Source organism: Haliotis rufescens, unplaced genomic scaffold, assembly GCF_023055435.1.
Source record: "Haliotis rufescens isolate VD_foot unplaced genomic scaffold, xgHalRufe1.0.p SCAF_2, whole genome shotgun sequence".
Classification (NCBI taxonomy): Eukaryota; Metazoa; Mollusca; class Gastropoda; order Lepetellida; family Haliotidae; genus Haliotis; species Haliotis rufescens.
Window position 1 is genome coordinate 76,712,280 of NW_025963890.1, and position 19,407 is coordinate 76,731,686.

General features: G+C 40.0%; 2 protein-coding genes across 2 annotated transcripts in view; both read right to left on the reverse strand.

Annotated features, from left to right (window-relative positions):
* The window catches only part of LOC124147611 (multiple epidermal growth factor-like domains protein 10), a 305,895-nt gene that overhangs the window by 120,834 nt on the left and 165,654 nt on the right, over nucleotides 1-19,407 (reverse strand). Inside the window, exon 10 of the mRNA XM_048400597.1 lies at nucleotides 392-538. Coding sequence (XP_048256554.1) covers nucleotides 392-538 — 147 coding nt within the window. The remainder of the gene's footprint in view (nucleotides 1-391; nucleotides 539-19,407) is intronic.
* LOC124125410 (multiple epidermal growth factor-like domains protein 10) overlaps nucleotides 1-19,407 on the reverse strand; it is a 344,612-nt gene that overhangs the window by 8,879 nt on the left and 316,326 nt on the right. The gene's annotated exons all lie outside the window — the stretch shown is intronic.

Below are 19,407 nucleotides of genomic sequence, written 5' to 3' on the forward strand. Positions count from 1 at the left end.
ACTGCAGTTGGCTCAAACGTTCACTGCACAAGAAGCATGATATCTGTTCACATGGAGATATGAAAAGGCGTCCATGCAATAAAAAGGTCATCAGTCAACATATGTTGCGAGAGAAAATTCGCATCTGACTCTTAAGCAGGAGTGAATAGGTTCACAATCTGTAGGGAAGTAGACATATTTATGTCTTGAATTTTAATGCCGATGCCACCATAATGACAAACTACTTCTAACAAGTGTATGCAATGTTAACACTGAGTTGAATCAACTAATCATTCAAATTCAATAGCTGTTCAATCAGTGCTTATGTTGAACCAAGCACAAATACGAATATGTTATATTTACTAAACAATTAGTATTGTTTATTATATTATTACGGTACAAGGTGGCTTACTTCTGGAGCAGTCTATTTCTGTCCATCCATCTTCACACTCATCAGGACACTGTCCTGTCACTCTGTCACATGTAGAGGAGGGTGTCTTACAGTGTCGGGAACTGCAGTTACTGGCACAGTTAGGGCCGTACATCATACTGGTACACGCTGAATGAGATATAGGTGAAACTGGTGTAAGTTTGAAAGTAATTTATAGAAAGTTCTCATAGCTGCAGATATGATTTAAACTATAACATCAAGGGGCCATCAAGTATTGGTGCAGGCTACTGCGTTTGGACGAGCACAGACTGCCTCGCCAATGCGATTTAATGCTCAAATCACTAGACCGTTCCTGTCACACCACATGGGCTACTCACATTAAGAACATCTTGTTTAAATTAGGTTTTGGACATGTATGGTTAACACAAGTTGTTGGCAATGTAAAGATATTTATTCATCATTTTAAAAAGGGATTATGATAATCTTCAACAATAATGGTGTAGTTCTATCAATAGTGTAGTTGATACCTTTTATTATAAACATTTTAAATCCCTGTTAAATGTAGAAAAATATCTTACACTCCCCATACCAGTACATCTGAGAATATGTATGACTCGTTTCAGATGTAGCAAGTTTAAACTTGCAGTTGACTTGGGGAGATACACAAATGTCCCATACACTGAACGATTATGTAAATATTGTATAGAAAATGGTATATCTTTTATTGAAGATGAATTCCATGTTTTACTTGTATGTGAGCGTTATGCTAAGAAATATGTATCTTAAACAGTATATCAAGTTTCAAACTTTAACATCTTTTACTGAAATTATTTCATCAGAAAACTTTGATGTTGTATATAACTCATGTTTATATCTATATAAAGTCCAACGGCTAAGAGAAACTTAAATCGATTTCTTCATTGGCATGTGTAGTTCGTGCAATCAACCATTGTCTGAATTATTGGCCCATGGCCTTCTTACTAAATAAACTGTCTGTCTGTCTGTCTCATAGCTGCAGATATGATTTAAATTATAACATCTGTAATGTAAATTACATCCTTAAACAAACTGCCAATCATTTTGGAACATAAACTTATCCAGCTTTCGATTAGTCGATATCATAAACTGACGAGCAATACAAAGTATATGGAAACATGTTTTTAGGCCCAAACACAATTCACGTTAATGGAATGATTTAGAGGTTCCAATATTGTTCGACGTAACGTAACTTGTTACAGCGCGTCGCCAATGGCTGCGTTTTGGCGATGCTGCACGCGTAAAATGATTTCATTGATCAAACTGTAACTGCAAAAGAAGCATGATAATTGTTCTCATATGGATATACAAAGGCGACCATGGCACAATGAGGTCATCAGTCAACAGTAAAACGCCCAAGAAGGCGACAACAGTGGTCGCTTCACATCAATGGAGAGCAATTTGTGTTTTGAACTTGTGGACAATAATCAACTGTACGGCGATCACTAGATTCATGCGGCGTGACAGAGTGACTGGAATGACTGCAGGCAGGTCATGGTGTGGAAGACTTCTTCACAACCATGGAAGACTGCTGTCCCCTCACCTTGCATCAAGCTAACAGGTTCCTCAATATAAAATTATCTCATGTGACTGCTCTTGGGCGTACCAGTTGTTTCGTGGTTGTCCAACGCCCCACTCAGGCATATTAGAGCCATACGACAGCGGTTTGTAAATAATCAAGTCTGGACCAGACGATCCAATGACTGACATGGTCAAAAGCATTAATGAACGTCATAGGGACACGATCACGAGGCAACATCGACTTCAGCGTTTGTGTTTGGCACGTATAGTTCAACTTTGGCAACGTGGGAACTAGCAACGTGCGTTCTTTCTGGATCTGCTGATGTGGCCAGATAATTCAATCTCCCAATACAAAGAGGTCAGATTGTACAGGCACCGAGAAAGGAATGGGGAGCAATTACTGATGGCGTCATTAAATGCCTAACGATCCTTGTCCGACGTCGTGTGTACGCATACATATCTGGACATTGAGGACATACACGCTTCTGAATCATTGATATTCATTAAGTGACATATATCATCGTGTTTATTCACGCTTCTTTCTGGGTGGTGTTTTGCAAAATTCCCCATGCCTAAGAACCGCGGTGTTGCCATTTGATTATTGTATAAAGGAGCACTTCTATCTTGTCAAATAACCATATTTTCCAAGTTCAGCGTTTGGACTATTTTTCGATTTTACCATTTCCGAAAACTGATCAGAAAACTTTCATCCATCCTCAGTTTATGTCACTGGACTGAAATGAAATTTGACGTGAAATGTTTAAATCACTACCATAAACTGTTACCAATACAAAACATTGATGAAATGCGTGAAGAAATATAAATCAATATGCCTACTTTGGAAACAGTCATTTTCCATGAAACCACTTGCACAGCCATCAGGACACATGCCAGTCACGTGATCACATGTGTCAGATGGTGTCTTACAGCGACGCCTCCCGCAGTACTTGCTACATACTTCTCCATATCTCCCAGGATCACAGGCTGAGAGGGATGATGAGCAATGAGTTTACTTCGCTAATATCGCTACATTATTCATAGTTCGAAAGGTATATATATTTTAGTATTTTCGAATTCACATTATTTATGATAACAGAGCTATTCCTTAAGCTTGGATTGGCATAAGAGAGGCCAAACATTAATACAAACTTTTCTTCTTTGTTTGCAAACATAAACGTTTATAGATTCACCTGCTTTCGATTTGAGGATCCCCGGCCGCGTCAGAACAAAAGACGTTAAAAGATGGTGCTTGTTATTACCCTGTCTGGTACTCGGCATTAAGGGGCTAAAACAAGGACTGGTCGGCTCGGAGTCTGTATACTGTGTCTGAGTGGGTATTCATGTTAAACTGCGGCATGGTATCTCAGTGGGCTAGCACTATAAATCGGCATCAGTCCGGACTAGTACAAGCAGCCACACACACAAACACACACACGTGCATGCACGTCGCTATATAAGTGCAATAATCTTAGACGCGACGTTAAACCCAATTTCACCTCACCTCACCTCCATATCAGGTGTCTGTATGAGAAGACAACAAAACGGAATAAGTCTTGTAATTTAAATCAAAAGTCCTTGATATGAGTCAGTGTCGTCAGCTTAACGAACCAAAGACTTGTTGCGTCCAAGCAACACAGATGCTTGTATGAATTGCAATATATAACTTTCAGTCAGCATTTTGTATTTGAACACTAGCGGTATTCAGCTGCAGCGTTATTGCACTCGAATCGTGATGTGATAATGCTTTGACGGATTGATGGAGCGTTGCTTCACGTCATGTATCAAAACGTGGCTTTTGACATTTGGACGAATGAGCTGTGAAACACGATGATTTCAGGAAACGAAATTGAAATTATGTTCTGTATTAAACACATGTTGTACAGTATCCACAAAAGTGAAACTACCATTACGACCATATATTTGTATAATGACAATGACCTGAAAATAGAAATCCTGTTGAGTATGTACGATACGAGACGGAACAATGTAAACGTCCAGAGCTGTCGACAATGTAACCACCAGAAAGCCGTGAAAGAATCGACATTTTAGCTGTCGACTTCTGCTATCTAGCAACGTGAACGACCCGTGATAAATGGAAACCACAATTAATTAAGCAATAGAAAATACATGACTGAACAAAATACTATGTACGATGCTGAAAACATTACCTAGCGTACAATCTGTTCCTTGATAACCCGCCGCACATCCCCCGACACACTGCCCTTGTATCTTGCCAGGACAGCTGGAGTCCAATGGCGGGCAGCGCAGAGTTGGCTACAGTCAGCTCCATAGTACTCAGAGGCGCATGCTAGTATATAGGACTGTCATATTCAAATGTATGCGGTGTCATGACCAGTTATGGGATGCAAAATATGAGACAAGTTATCTGCTATCAAGTAGAGGGGGTCGGGTAGCCTAGTGGTTAAGGCGCCGAAGACCCGGGTTCGATTCCCAATATGGATACAATGTGTGAAGCCCATTTCTGACGTCCCCAGCCGTGATATTGCTGGACAATTGCTGAAAGCGGTGTAAAACCATACTCACTCACTCACTACTATCTAGGTGATGAATGGAATGGCACGGCTGTTTTGTAATTTTCCAAGTAAGTAGTTTCGGACTTTTTACTAGTAATTTAAGCGTGAAGTAGCCTGGTGGTCTTTTCGTTACGACCTACAATCTGTGGCTTCTGGACTACTTGGTACTAGATGAAATCAACAGCACATAAAACAGTTTTTATTAGTTAGACAATAATATATTGAAGACATACTGCCAGTCGGTTGGACTGCTACGGGTACCCTTTTCGCGAAAACCTGGTGTCATCGCTGATATTTACACTGCAAACACGAAAACGTCGTTTTTTTTCGTATATGGTCATTGGACGGAAAAACGACGTTATTTGGACGCTTTCAAACCATCGTTGTTCCGTCCAAATAACGTCGTTATTTGACATCGGAATTTACTGGGAGAGAACGATATCATGAAGCTCCTCCCTTTCTTGATTGACATTGTCAATCAAGCAACAGCGTCTATCGGTATTCCTACTTCTCAGATTTCATTGGTCAGTTCTCGCGTGTTAGAGTACAGGCCCGAGTTTGACGCTGTACTCGAAGCGCTTAGCGGAAGTACTGAAATCAATCGTTCTGCGCATGCGGATTGCTTAATGCCTTGTCCAAATATTCCCTTCTGTGCATGCGCGTATTGTTTCCACTATGTCACCACTATTTGACAATGATTCTTGAACACAGTCTCGTGATGAGTTCGGACTCGTACAATGTCACTTTAATTTATGGCACGTACTTGATCGGCACGCATTTCCCATTAACTAATACAATGATAACGGTAATGATTTTAGTGCAAATAATTAGGAAAGCGCAAGGCTCAGGAACGCTTGAGTATAGGTAAATGACTTATTCGTTCGAAAGTTATATAATCGTCAAATACGCAAATGAATATCAACCGGCTTTTAAAACTTATTTTAGTAGAAGGTGATCTTGGTTATATTGCCAGATATTATATGCATATACATTTTTACGATATTGCTTATTTTAGTGTTTATTAATAGTCTTAAGGTTCGTCCGCCTAATTGACGGGATTCCACTTTCTCATTTGTACATGACACTTAAGCAGTGTCCTGTTACTGTAAACAGATTAGTTTCAAATTCCAAACTGGTGATGTCTATTCAGATTAATGCTCAGTCTCTAAAATTGTATAGTTTTGAAAGAAACAAGTAACTCCATTTAAATTGAAGAGGAGCCCCAGTTATATGGGAGATTCCGAGATGACCCTATTTAATGGATATCTAAGCTGCCACCCAAACCGACCCAAACTAGACCCGAAAGCTAATTGTATGCTCTATAGTCACATTGAAGTGCACCAGAATCATACTTTGTAGTCTGGACGATTGTGTTCTTTCATTTACTCAGTTTAAGTCAGGAAACAAAGATTTAAAAGGAGAGTTGTTGAATTTAATTTTTAGATGTTGTCTATACACTAATCTGGACGTACTACTTATTGTTCTATTTATGTCATCCTATATATATATATATCAGATATACATTAACGCATGTTACCGTTCTAAAGTCATACTCTCATATAACTATATATTGTTCATAGTATCAAAGTTTAATAAACAATATCAGGAGCAGCAATTTAAACAACTGAAACACCAACACACAAAGCTCTTATCAAGCACTAGTGCAGACGTGATGCATCGTAAAAACTTCAGAAATACAATTTCTTGCCACATTTATACTACGAGATAGTAAGCCTAACGCTTACTCACCGGTGGAACGTAGATAATGTCGCTAATATAGATATCACGTTTTTAAATGTTAATACTAAACACAAACACTCATTATATTTGCAGTGACGATATAACATTTATACACGTTTCTTGGTGACTTTCATCAGTTTTGCTATTAATTTTAATAACTTTGTTTTCACATATACAAGTAGCAATACCCGACTTGCCTGTCATACATAATTATGGGGCAGTTTTCAATATTGTACTGACTTACTCTGGTGTTCCTTAGCAAAGCGAATTGGCTTGGGTGTTATACCTCGTTTTTCCGGTAATCCTATTATTACTTTATTTTTATCGAATCACACCCTGTTCTCTGGATTACGGCTCCGTGACTATCCATAACAATTAAGATGAACATTCAGGTCAAGTACATGAATGAGTTTGTTTTGACGCCACAGTCAATCAAAGACCAATGCTGTGCGGTTTGATTACACACTTCTACCAGGTCGAACATCGTGGATCTTTATTTTCTACCTAAGGAGAATCATAGTTCATATGCTAATCGATCTACGAAAACCGTTCCGCTCAAAATGACCTTACTTGTTGTTAAATCCATCATCTATCCCCCCCACTCTGATCCCCGACCCCCACCCCCCACCCCCCTCATACAAACACGCACGCACGCACGCACGCACGCACAACGGACCTAAATAACCTGGACAGGAAATACTGCTGATAGCCTTTGGTCAACCACGCCGGGCTACCACAGGATGTTCGTCCATCTCTGAGGGGGCATTCTCAGTAGCTTCAAACGCGCTAAAATGTTTTCGCCTTGCATCCAAGATGGTGGACAAGTGAAATCGTATGATATTTGGCTATTTTAGGTCGATACGTCTTTTTTGATTACCCAATAAAGTCAGTTCATTTTACTCGGTTGTGATGAAGCTTTATAACACTTATTCATCTCCATCTCCAAAAGAGCTACTCGTACTCACATAAATTTGTAGTTATTATGTCACTGTTTTATTTCTTTAAATATATATTACGTGTTCATCATAAACAATTAAAATGAACATTCAATTCCGATACAAGTAAATGAATAAGTGTGTTTTACGCCACAATCAGTCAAAGACCAAAGTTGTCCGGTTTGATGACACACAATCTACCAGGTACCACATTATGTTCACTCGATCTCCATTTAAGCCTCCTCTGTGTGGATATTCCTGCCGAAAAGCCCCCATGTCCCTGGGAATCTCATTAATACATTCATGCGCGGCACTTTCTACCTTAAGAAGACCATAGTTGACATGCTTATCCAACTCGAACTACCATCCCGCTCAAGATGAATGTTGTATGTAATATCCAACACACACACACACACACACACACACACACACACACACACACACACACACACACACACACACACACACACACACACACACACACACACACACATACACACACACGCATGCAAATCACTATAAAAGTGCAATAATCGTGGACGTGACGTTAAACCCCATTTCACCTCACCTCACTGTGCAATTTGTAATTTGCGACTACCATGTTCCAATCGTCTCAGTGATCGGACGATTGGGAAGTAATTGTAAATTGTGTAAACTGCCCGGCAAAAGTAAGTATACACCCATGTTTGACGGTGGTTAAAAATGAAACAAACAAGAAATGGTTATTCGATGGAGACATATTTGCTTGATTTCTTAGGCGATACTACATGCATCACATCAATGAGTGTCTCACAACAGGTGGCGTGCACATCACGTCTTAAGGGTCAATTTCACTGTACACAGGAGTGATATTAGAGTGACAGGCATTTTCTTTTGCCCGGTTGTGTGTGTGTGTGTGTGTGTGTGTGTGTGTGTGTGTGTGTGTGTGTGTGTGTGTGTGTGTGTGTGTGTGTGTATATATATACTCTTAAAAAAATTAATGAACTGACATCGATGTATAACAACTTTTTGCCAAATATCTAAATTATTACATTAAATGAGAACCAAATCAGTCAAACAGAAAGATGATGTGTCTATAATTCGCGAAAACACTTGCAAAGCACATAAACGCAGCGTTTGGGGATCAATTTTACAGCTTCATCCAAACGCAACCGCCTATAAAAAACGTGCAGCACATGATCCTGCATTTAGGCATGCAGCACCCCCTGCTGAATGGGTATAACAATCCACATCAACGGCTGTTCATACAGTTCTTATAACGGCAGCAGAAGCGGTGACAGAATGCCAAGACTGAATGCAGCTCAACGGAACAACGCCATTGGGAGATTACAAGCTGGAGCAACTCAGCAAGAAGTGGCCAGGCACTTTGGCGTATCCAGACAGACAATCTCCGCACTGTGGACCCGATACAACCACACTAACAGATTTGACGACAGACCAAGGTCAGGAAGACCAAGGGTGACAACCCAAACACAAGATCGATACAGCCGGCTGCAACACCTCCGAGACCGCACTACCACAGCCACGTCTACAACCACACAGATCCCTAGGGTACACAGAATATCAGATCAAACGGTACGCAACCGACTGAGAGAGGCTGGACTTTTTGCACCAAGACCTGTTCGACGTCATGTATTGACCCCACGTCATCTGGCGGACCGTCTGCTTTGGTGCCAACTTAGGTTTAGATGGGCATGTGCAAGGTGGAGAAATGTACTGTTTACTGACGAGTCCCGTTTCCTACTCACACGTGCTGATGGGCGCGCACGTGTCTACAGACCCCAGCTGTGTGCAGCAGGTTGTCCCATTTGGCGGCGGGAGTGTCATGGTATGGGCCAAAATTCATCACGGTGGTAGGACGCCTCTCTTGCATGTGGCGGGTGCATTGACAGGTGAGCGTTACAGAGACTTGATTCTACAGCCTTACGTTCTTCCTCACGTCAACGTCCATGGCGGACAGTTCCAGCAGGAAAACGCTCGACCGCATATTGCACGTGTTTGTCAGGACTTCTTACAGCACAACAACATCCAGACTTTACCTTAGCCAGCCCGGTCACCAGATTTGTCTCCGATTGAGCATCTGTGGGACGAGTTGGATCGACGCGTTCGACGTGGAGTACCGTATATACCTGTGATAACGATACCGGTGGCGATGCTGATAGTGATGGTGATGGTGATGATAATGATGGTGACGACGATGATGATGGTGACGATGATGATGGTGATGGTGATGAGATGTTGTTGTCCTTGTATTTTACAATGGTTATAATTATCTGTGATTGCACACTTTAATATTTGAAAAATGAAACACATGTAGTTGATTATATGATCAAGGCAACTGGCATTGCCTAGTGGTAAAAGCGTTCGCTCCTCGTGCCGAAAGTCAAGGTTCGATTCTCTGCATATCATAGGGAATCCCCCGCCGTGATATTACTGGAATATTGCTGAGGCGGCGTAAAATCCCACTCACTCACAAACCCTCGTAAATTACTGTGCCATTCAATCATGCTTTCTAAATGCAAGAAAATGGAAATCGAATGACGGATGCTTGACTCATTGTAAGTCTTTGTACGCCATTGTATCGTTGCTAGTGGTACAGTTACCAGGTTGGGAGAGACGAAGTATTGACGAAGCAAAGAGTTTAATCAGACGTCTCCTTGAGGGAGACTGGTATCACACCTGTGATCCCTGGCGATAAGAAATATGACATTGCATGATAGGTCTTCACGAACACATGCTTGCCGTAGATGGCGACTATGCTTCTCGTAAAAGGCGACTAACGGGATCGGGTGGTCAGGCTTGCTGACTTGGTTGATGAATGTCATCGATCCCAATTGCGTGGATCGATGCTCATGATGCCAATCACTGGATTGTCTGGTCCTTACTCGATTATTTACAGACCGGCGGAATATTGTTGAGTGCGGCGTTAAACAACAAACAAAACAAACAAACAAACCAGGCCAGCGGTTAGATGTATTAACGTATAATCGTAAATTCTCCTCAGCGTAATATATATCTTGTACGTGTGTAAACAGGGTGTGTTTGGTAACTTTAGTAGGAAGCATAAGTACACGTAGGGATGTTATTTTAGATGACAAATGAAAGAAGACAGAATGATTGTGACGCAAATGTAGTGACTGGTGGCCATGTTGGTTTTCATCATTCGCCAACACACACACACACGCACGCACACACACACACACACACACACACACACATACACACACATACACACACACACACACATACACACACACACACACACACACACACACACACACACACACACACACACACACACACACACACACACAGTGAGTTACCAATCCCTGAATCCAAAGCCGAATATACATTTACTGTGCTTTTTTGACAACAGATGTTATAATTGGGATAACACTTTCTTAGTAAAGTACAGATACTCGTACGGGTTGAGTCCCGTCCGGGACTGGAACCTACGCTGTGAGTGAGGCACCCAATCACCAGCACACAAAGTCAGCGATCTTACCCAGCCACCGATGCTTCCATCAAAAATAAAAGTCAGTCCAGATCAAGTACTTTGTGTACCCCTCTGACAAGTGAAAATGGCACGTCTGAAAGCTTCGAACACACAATGCCATTAAGAACGTAGTCAAATGTAACAAATGTTATATTTGGATAACACTTTTTCAGTAAAGTACAGATTCTGGTACTTTTTAGGGTTGAGATAATAGACGTTGATTGGTTGATTATCAATGGAAAAATTAAAGCCAAAACTTATCTTATGAATTTTGGGTAATGGGCAATGGACAATGGGCAAACGGGAGGCCGGGGTAATTAGCACAAATTACCTTTTGGCTTCCCTTGTTACGTTTCCTCCTTTGCTATCTTTTTACTTTTGTTGTTCTTACAGGTACATATATATCTTCTCTGCCTCATAGCGTTAATTCACCTGATGAAGGAGTAAGTTTTTACTCCGAAAACGAATCTAGCTTTGTTTTTAAATGTGGAGATATTTGCGTGGAATATAATATGGTCGTGCCTATTAACATTTGGGTCTTTTTCTACATGAGCATTTAGACATAAATTTTACAGCTAAGGAAATTATTAAATCTGCAGGGATGAAGCACACTGCAGAGATGAAGCTGTGCTCTTTATTCTCACCTAAGACGGAGATGTAACTGATGTTTATCGTAGTCTTCCGCAACTCTCACCTCCTGACAAGCTGAACATCTAAATGCATTCTGATGCCATTGTAAAATTCCAGGCTGCCCTTCTTTCTGTGATGTTTTGACGGATGAAATCTGTTGCGTTATAATACTCTCTGTTTGCCGATATTTGATATGTACATATTGTAAAATATTGACGATATTTTAAACGTGTAATTCGATGCATGCAATGCAATGTGAACAAAAGTGCGGATGCATGAAGCTGGTTATAGTTATAGTTATAGTGCGATGGATGTAGGGGAGTGGTAGGAGGGTGTATGTATTTAAGCACGAATACCGATACATGAAGGCGGAATATAGTTTTAGTTCGATTGATGTTGGGGAATGGTGGGAGGATGGATTATGTATGTAAGCATTCGCATGTATCCATGATGGCTGACGTAGACATAATGAGATGGGTGTAGGGATAAAGGGGAAAGATGAATGCAATGTGTGTGCGCGTGCGTGCGTGCGTGCGTGCGTGCGTGCGTGCGCTGTGATACGGGGGTTGGCGAACATGTTGTGAGTTGATTGTGTAAGTAAGTTAAGTGCATGAGGATGTGGCAGGTATGAGTATTGATACATACAGACTTGGGGTTTGGGGACTGGATGTGCCTGTACTGATGTCTTTTGTTTCATTCACTTATAATGTTTCTAATTGTTTCATTAAATGTATCCTCGAGAGTCAGTATAAAACTAGAAATAACTGACTTTGTTCTTTAAATCTCACCAAGTTTCAGCTTTCGCCTCTTCCTTTGTGGAATGAGGTTTCATATTTGTAAAATGATCTCTGTTTCCTGTCTGTACCATCAACTGCCCTCACCCCCTGCTGTTTTCCCGTCCCATGTTGCCAAGCAGGTGACCCACAAGGAGGAAAAAGGCCCTCCCTCAGTCCAGAAGCATGAGTCATACTGTGCCTACCACAATAAGTTGTGAATACGTAGCCTTGCTGTGGCCAAGCATTTTGTAACAATTTGGCAAACTTTCATCTTGATATATCAGTTGAATCCCACTTGACCTTTGAAGATCCGGGTAAGAATAGGTCTTCGGCAACCCATGCGTGTCGTTATAGGCGACTATGCTTGTCCAATAACCAAGACAGGTACGCCATAAATCGCAAAGAACAAAGAAGGAAACGATATATATTTCACGATAAAACATTGTTCTATCATGACGTCATTTATGGAGATTCGCACATGCACTCGCAACTTGAGGACGTCGTAAATTTGACGTTATTTGTGAGAGGGAAGTATCTTGTGAGTTGTTCCCAATATATGTAGCTGGGGAAGGTAGATAAATGCAATGCCGGAACAATCGCATCCGAAAGTCTGAGTGATATGACAATCGGTATTGGGAGAAAATGTACATATAATCGACGAGAAAAGTGTGCGAATATGCGGGAAAGTCCAAAATTATTTCAAACCCTCCTGTTCATAAAATAGATTTATCTGGCAATGACGCGGTCGGATTCTATTCAGTGGGTCATCATTATTTAAGTACGGGTAAATATTTTTAAAGCGTGTACCTTTTCCTAATATAACATGTTTAAAGAGACTATACGTAATGTTGATATCTCATATAAGAAATTAACGAGTCGTGGTCGTTGTGTATCGTACAATAAACAACTCCCACTCTCGGTTTTTTTCTTAATTACATGACCATATACACTGACATTATATCACATGTTTATCAGTTGACAAAAACGACATAAGCCATTCCACCATCACAAGAAACTCTTGCCAAACGTAGCGCCAACTGCACGTTCCGACAACACCAGGAGCATGTTTAATTATTCACCATAAAAAATGATGACACTGGGTGCTCGCAAAAAGGCGAACTCATCCCGATCAACTAGTGGCACCCGCCACAAACACACGCAAACGCAAGCCAGTTGATCACCCAAAAAGGCACGGAAACATATGGCACAAGTCAAAAAAGAGAATTGCATCAGACATCAGTTTGGCCATTGATACGTCAAACCTGGAAATGCCGTCTACACGTCCAACACAAAGCCCAAGCCAGGACCCAAATCCTTTGAACCCGCCCAAACAATCCCGAAGGCACGAAGCTTGCCGAAATCCAAAGTTATGTTTATAACATACATTTTCCCCTAACCTAAAGTAATCTATACTCGCATGCATCGCCTTATGTCATTTATTGCCTATAAACAGAATATGCACACTTTCTGACAGTAATATGTGATAAGTCACGCACCAAACCTATACTCTCGATATACATGTTGCTCTTACTTAAAACACTATTGGGCTAACAAGATACGTATATTAAAGTGCCATGCTTTCCTGATGTGCTATCATTCTAATTTGAAATAATGACATAAATAGTTACCATTCATCCTTCAATATTTTTCAAGGTCGGGTTAATCACAAACATATTTGAATATATGCAACATCTATACTTACTTATCTTTTTACTTTCAAAAATTAGGTTTGTTTGTCATACAGACCCCGAAACAAATATGTCCAATACAGCCCAAAATTTGGCAAAATGAAGAAAGTCTCTTGGCTCCTTTATATTATATTTTATAACTATTGTTGAACAACTGCTTTTTTCTTTTAAATATGTTCATTTCAGAGATTAGATGTTATTCTAGCATCAGGTCTGTGGTACGTTCACTGCATCAGCGTTGACACAGAAACGATATTTACATATATAAATACATACAGAGGAAATGCTTAGCATTTATACTTTAAGGAAGAATTAGGGACTTGCTTAATTACATATGTATGTGGATATATATGTATGGACATTTGGATGAATATAGATATGCCTCCTTATAGATAGTGATCGTAGATGATTGTAGAAAGTGCATGAAGAAACTGGAATAATTATGTGAGTAATCGGGTAAATACCACGTTTAGCAATATTCAGCCATATTGCAATAATGGTTTCCAACATACAAGACGGACCATGAAATTATGACTTGAATTTGGACCAGTCTTTCTGGTGTGATGAAACACCCCATAATCTGCGGTAAAAAAAGAGCTAAACGCACGAATAAAGATCACAAGATGAAACTGATGTATACATCTGGACATATATTTGCGTAGTATTACAACGTTAATTCATCAGTGTATATGTGTTTTGCGCAAAAGGATATTGTAGGATCGACGCCTACATGCGCATTTAACCTTTTCACCAGTGCTGTAATATTTAATTCATTTGTCTTTTGACACATATCGATAGGAACATGGAGAGTCTGAAATATAGATATGCATGGGATCTGTTGGATAGTTGTACTTCACGGTAAGACTAACGCTTAATCTCTGAAAATATATTAATTTGGTTAAAACGAGAAACTATATTTAAATTTAAAAGGAGCCCAAGTGAGATTGAAATTTCAGCCTGAACCTGTTGAACATCTAGGCTTGTTTCATTTGGGGCTATAGCATTGCAGTAAGGCCTGGGCGGAAGGGAAAATAATATGGTTCAGGGACTGTGAGACGAACAACTTTACGGTCTGTATCGCCGTAGTGATCTTTAGAGCTTCGAAATTAGAGCCATCTGAGACAGCGACTCGACACCTGTTTGCACCCATCAGATACCAGTTTATACTGTCACTACTTCTCTCTCCAAGCGAAAGAAATACGAAAAATGTCGGGTGTATATTTTAAATCCTTCTAATTTACTATTTAGATACATGATTTAACTTTAAAGTAACTATATGTGTGTCATGTTTAAAAAATGTATTATAGGTATCTGTGATGTTGGTACCGTTTTGTCGCCATTGTGTAGCTTTTGTGGAGTTATTATGAATATCAAATATATTTCTTGAAATATAGACTTGTAAAAGAGAATGAACCATATGCAGTCTAACCCATTTAATTGGCGTGTATGGATATATTATCCATTTACTTATACACACTTATTATGGACATATACAGAATTTCATTGTACCTTATTATTAAAAAAAAAATACCAGTTGAAGATCCGGGTTCGAATAGGCCTTCAACAACCCATGCTTGTACGAAGGCGACTAACGTAATCGGGTGGTCAGACTCGATGACTACTAATAATTCATTTCTCACTGTATAGATCATATTCGTATATATCGCTATCTGATGTTAAGGTTTTATTGCAGAAATTATAATGAATTCAAAATGTAGAAAGATACACAATTTGCCATTGTTTGAAATGTTAGTGATCCATTCATATAATTATCACCGTTAATTTGCAATTTGCGCCTTATGGAATCTGTTTCATCGGTTATTCAGCAAGTGTCACCTACACATCAGAACTCCTGACCTTCGCTGAAGGTCGTCTAACAGTGCGTATGCATCACTCATGAAACATAGTTCAAATTAACTTTTAATAAATGTTATCAATTCTCGATGTCAAGTATTCGACTGTACACAAACTTTCACAGAGTTTTATTTTATTGACATTTAGATCAATCCTGGGACTCTATTGCTATTAACGACCTTAAATACTTCACGATCGGACATTTGTTTGTCAGTTATTCATGTCTACATTACCTTGAACCTACATTTCAATTCATGTACAGAGAGCTACCATAGTGTATTTTTGTACACTGAAGTTAATGACATTTGTTGCCAGCAGGGCTCAACCACGGCTGACACGTGACAGAACCGTGTGACATGGGCAATTAATACACATTTTCAAAAATAATCCGTGTTACAATATGTTACGATAGAGGCGACTAACAGGATCGGGTGGTCAGACTCGCTAATGATGCATGTCATCACATCCCTATTGCGTATATCGGTGCTCTTGATGTCAATCACTGGATGGTCTGGTATGATTTACTGAGCACCGTCATATAGATGGAATATTGCTATATAAATTCTTTAATCCGCATATCTGAGTAAGAAAGTGACATAATGTACACAGTATATTGACGATAAGTTTTGTTTGTTTTTTACTCATTCAGAAATGTACACAGTAAATGATGACAGGGAGCGACAAAAATTGAATCATCTATAAACCCAAATTATTTATTAAATCAATTAAATCTAATTTGAATAAACATTACCTTGAGTACAGTCTGTTCCCTGATATCCAGCCGCACATCCACCATCACACAGTCCTCCAATGACGTCACAGCTGGAGACGGACTTGCAGTGACGTGCAGCACAGGATTGGTCACAGTTTGATCCATAATACCCAGAAGGGCATGCTAGTAAATAGGAACGTCATATTGTTATGTACAGTCACCGGGATCTCTTCCTGCAGCAACGGTAATTGTATTATTGGTTACAGACACCATGAGTACACAAGTACAAATGTTCAAGTATTATGTGCAGAACAAACTTCATGTATCCCTTCAGGTGATAAAGTTGGTCCAAGAAAATTTAAAATAACTATACATGATGATTTACCATTTATACTGTCTTTTCTTATCTGCTAAATATTGTTTTACATGCAGAGATTCTTTTGTAAACCAAACGTGAAACAGCAATGCAATCAGCTTTACACGCGTCTTTTCCCCGAACTACCAGTGATTCTCTTGGAAAATACTCAGTTTGAAGTTTAAAGAACTTTGACGCAATGATCCTAAGAATCCTCTCTTAAACTGTTATTTTATAATGAGTAATATGTTCCAGCATCGTGTGATTGTAGTTGCAGCTTAACAATATACATTTAAAATACCAATAACCTATTGTCAGTAATATTTTAAGTACAATTTCACAAGTCACTGTCGAGGCTCCCGCTGTAAATAACGGTAGGTAGGTTTTTAAGAAAATCAATCAAATAGATTACAGATATATGCTCGCTGAAATTCATCTTCACATCAAATGACCCGAAGAAACACAGTGGTCCGACTCGATACAACTGTCTTGGGTTCTTTGGGCAATAAGGTAATTGAACACAGTTCCCCAAAGCGACGTTTGTGATGTGGTTGGTGAATCTTTCCCAACTAGCTCACACATATGTAGAATAAAAATATACTCATTGACGAAGAAAATACTGAAAAGTAGGCTACGTAATATCAGTTTGTAAAATATATATACTGATTCACGCCCAACAGGTTACTTACTCCACACCTGTACTTCAGCAAATTGTAATATAGCACCAAATCCATCATTATCAGTCTCTGTGTAGACAGTCAGGTAGCGCCAGGTCCCGGGACAGGTGACATTCAGCACATCAGGGATGTCTGTACCGTTAGGACTTCCTGTTACACTGTGACATAGATTTCCTTCTTTGGGATCAGAGGAATTTGTCATAGATGTATACAGCTGGACGCCATTGCGTCTTTTCTTGTCTGAAACAAGTATAAATATATACTTAACTTACTGTAGGACATACTCATTTATGAAACTGTACTGTCTTTCCCAAACGTGATTTACGTTCTAGCAGTCATCAGTTTACTGATCCAACACTAAGGCACAGTCTTGTAAAATATTGGACAAAATTGAGATGCAGGATTTAAAAGTATATTACTTCTGCGCACTTCTGTGTGCATGTGTGTATTTTATAAATACACAACAAAACAAAACGAAGGAATTACTCCTGATGCAATAAGGAAAACACACATGTACGTGGGAGTAGTATACAGTGCACTTATGCCCGTTTTTTAATTGCAGCCCTCCCATTGGCTGATTTCTGCCCGTCATATATTGCAGCCCTCCCATTGGCTGATTCTACCCGCAGGGTCCCCCTTCCCCACCTCCCAACCCAGAGTAATGACGTCATATATTTCTGTCCTCTCATTGGCTGATTTCTACCCGCAGGGTCCCTCCCCCACCCAGGGGTCCCACCCCTCCTACCTCCACCCAGGGTCCTACCCCATTATGATTTGAGCGCTGTTATGTAACTTATTCATAATTAAACCTAGTGAATGCTATTCTATACTAAGTGTATACAATAATAATAAAAAAGAAATTGTAAAATTACAAAGTGAAATTCTCCAGCTGAAAAAAGAAATAGAGAAAGGATATCTTTATTGAAAGCGTCTCAGCAAAATGTTAAAAGTTTTCTTTTGGGACATTTGGTGGTTCCATAAGGAACCTGTGCGTACGCTGTACACGTGGATGTTGACGACGTCTTAGATCGTCGTGGATGGTGAGCCAAATACGGTCTTCAGGTAGACGCAGTTGGGGGAATGTCTTCTATGTTCTTGTAATATGTTGTCTTCATATTTCCATTTGTACAGTTTAATACCGCACATATAGCACTGAACGCAATCGTTCATTCCCGTGTAGAATAACCCGCACCTGGCCAGCTCGAGAGGAGTCTGCTTAATTTGAATAGGAAGTTTGTAGTAGGTATCTAAACGATTTTTAAAATACCTGTAGGAAGGATGATCGGGAATGACCATAATATTCGACTTCACTGTCCATGAACTCCGACAGCTATCCGCATCCAAACATTTACATCCGTAGTCGACACTGGCGTCGCAATCCGCGCTTAAATCTGGAGAATCCATTTTCATGTCCGTTATCTCCAACAGCTCGAGCCGCAATGATAAATCCGCGATGACAGTCCGGCTATCAAAATCACGTGACCAGCCGGATAACCAATGAACGTCCAACGCCGGACAATCACGTGACAGTTCCGGGTCAGTGACACGCACTCAAACCCGGTAACTTAGATTTATATAACACCGGTTTGCGGAATTAAATAGTATACACGTAACCGGCGAACGACAAGCTAATTCAACAGTTGAGAAAGCATGGAACAACCTGTTGATGAACCTCCCATCATCGCTACCGCTAAATGTGGTTTGTTGGGTAGAAATTTGTCCATTAAAGGAAAGAAACGTATTATTATTTTAGGTACATCAATCTGATGTGTCTTCTAACCGGTTCTTCGGTAGCCGAATGGATCACTAGGACAACTAATAATTCTCCGATCGAAGCCTCTAACGCTATTTTCCAGACATTAAAATATCTACCCAGATCTGAGACTATAAAAAGTCTGAACACCCGTGGCGAAAAGTGTTCGCTTAATCAGTTCAAATTATCGGCAGTGACCAGATTAAACGTATGTCGAGTTGAAAACCGTACAGTTTTGGACGTGAGAATGTTTCTGGCCGGTAAGGCCACCATTAAAGGAATAGCAATGACCATGCAAGAATGGAGAACGATGCTACAATTGCTACCTTT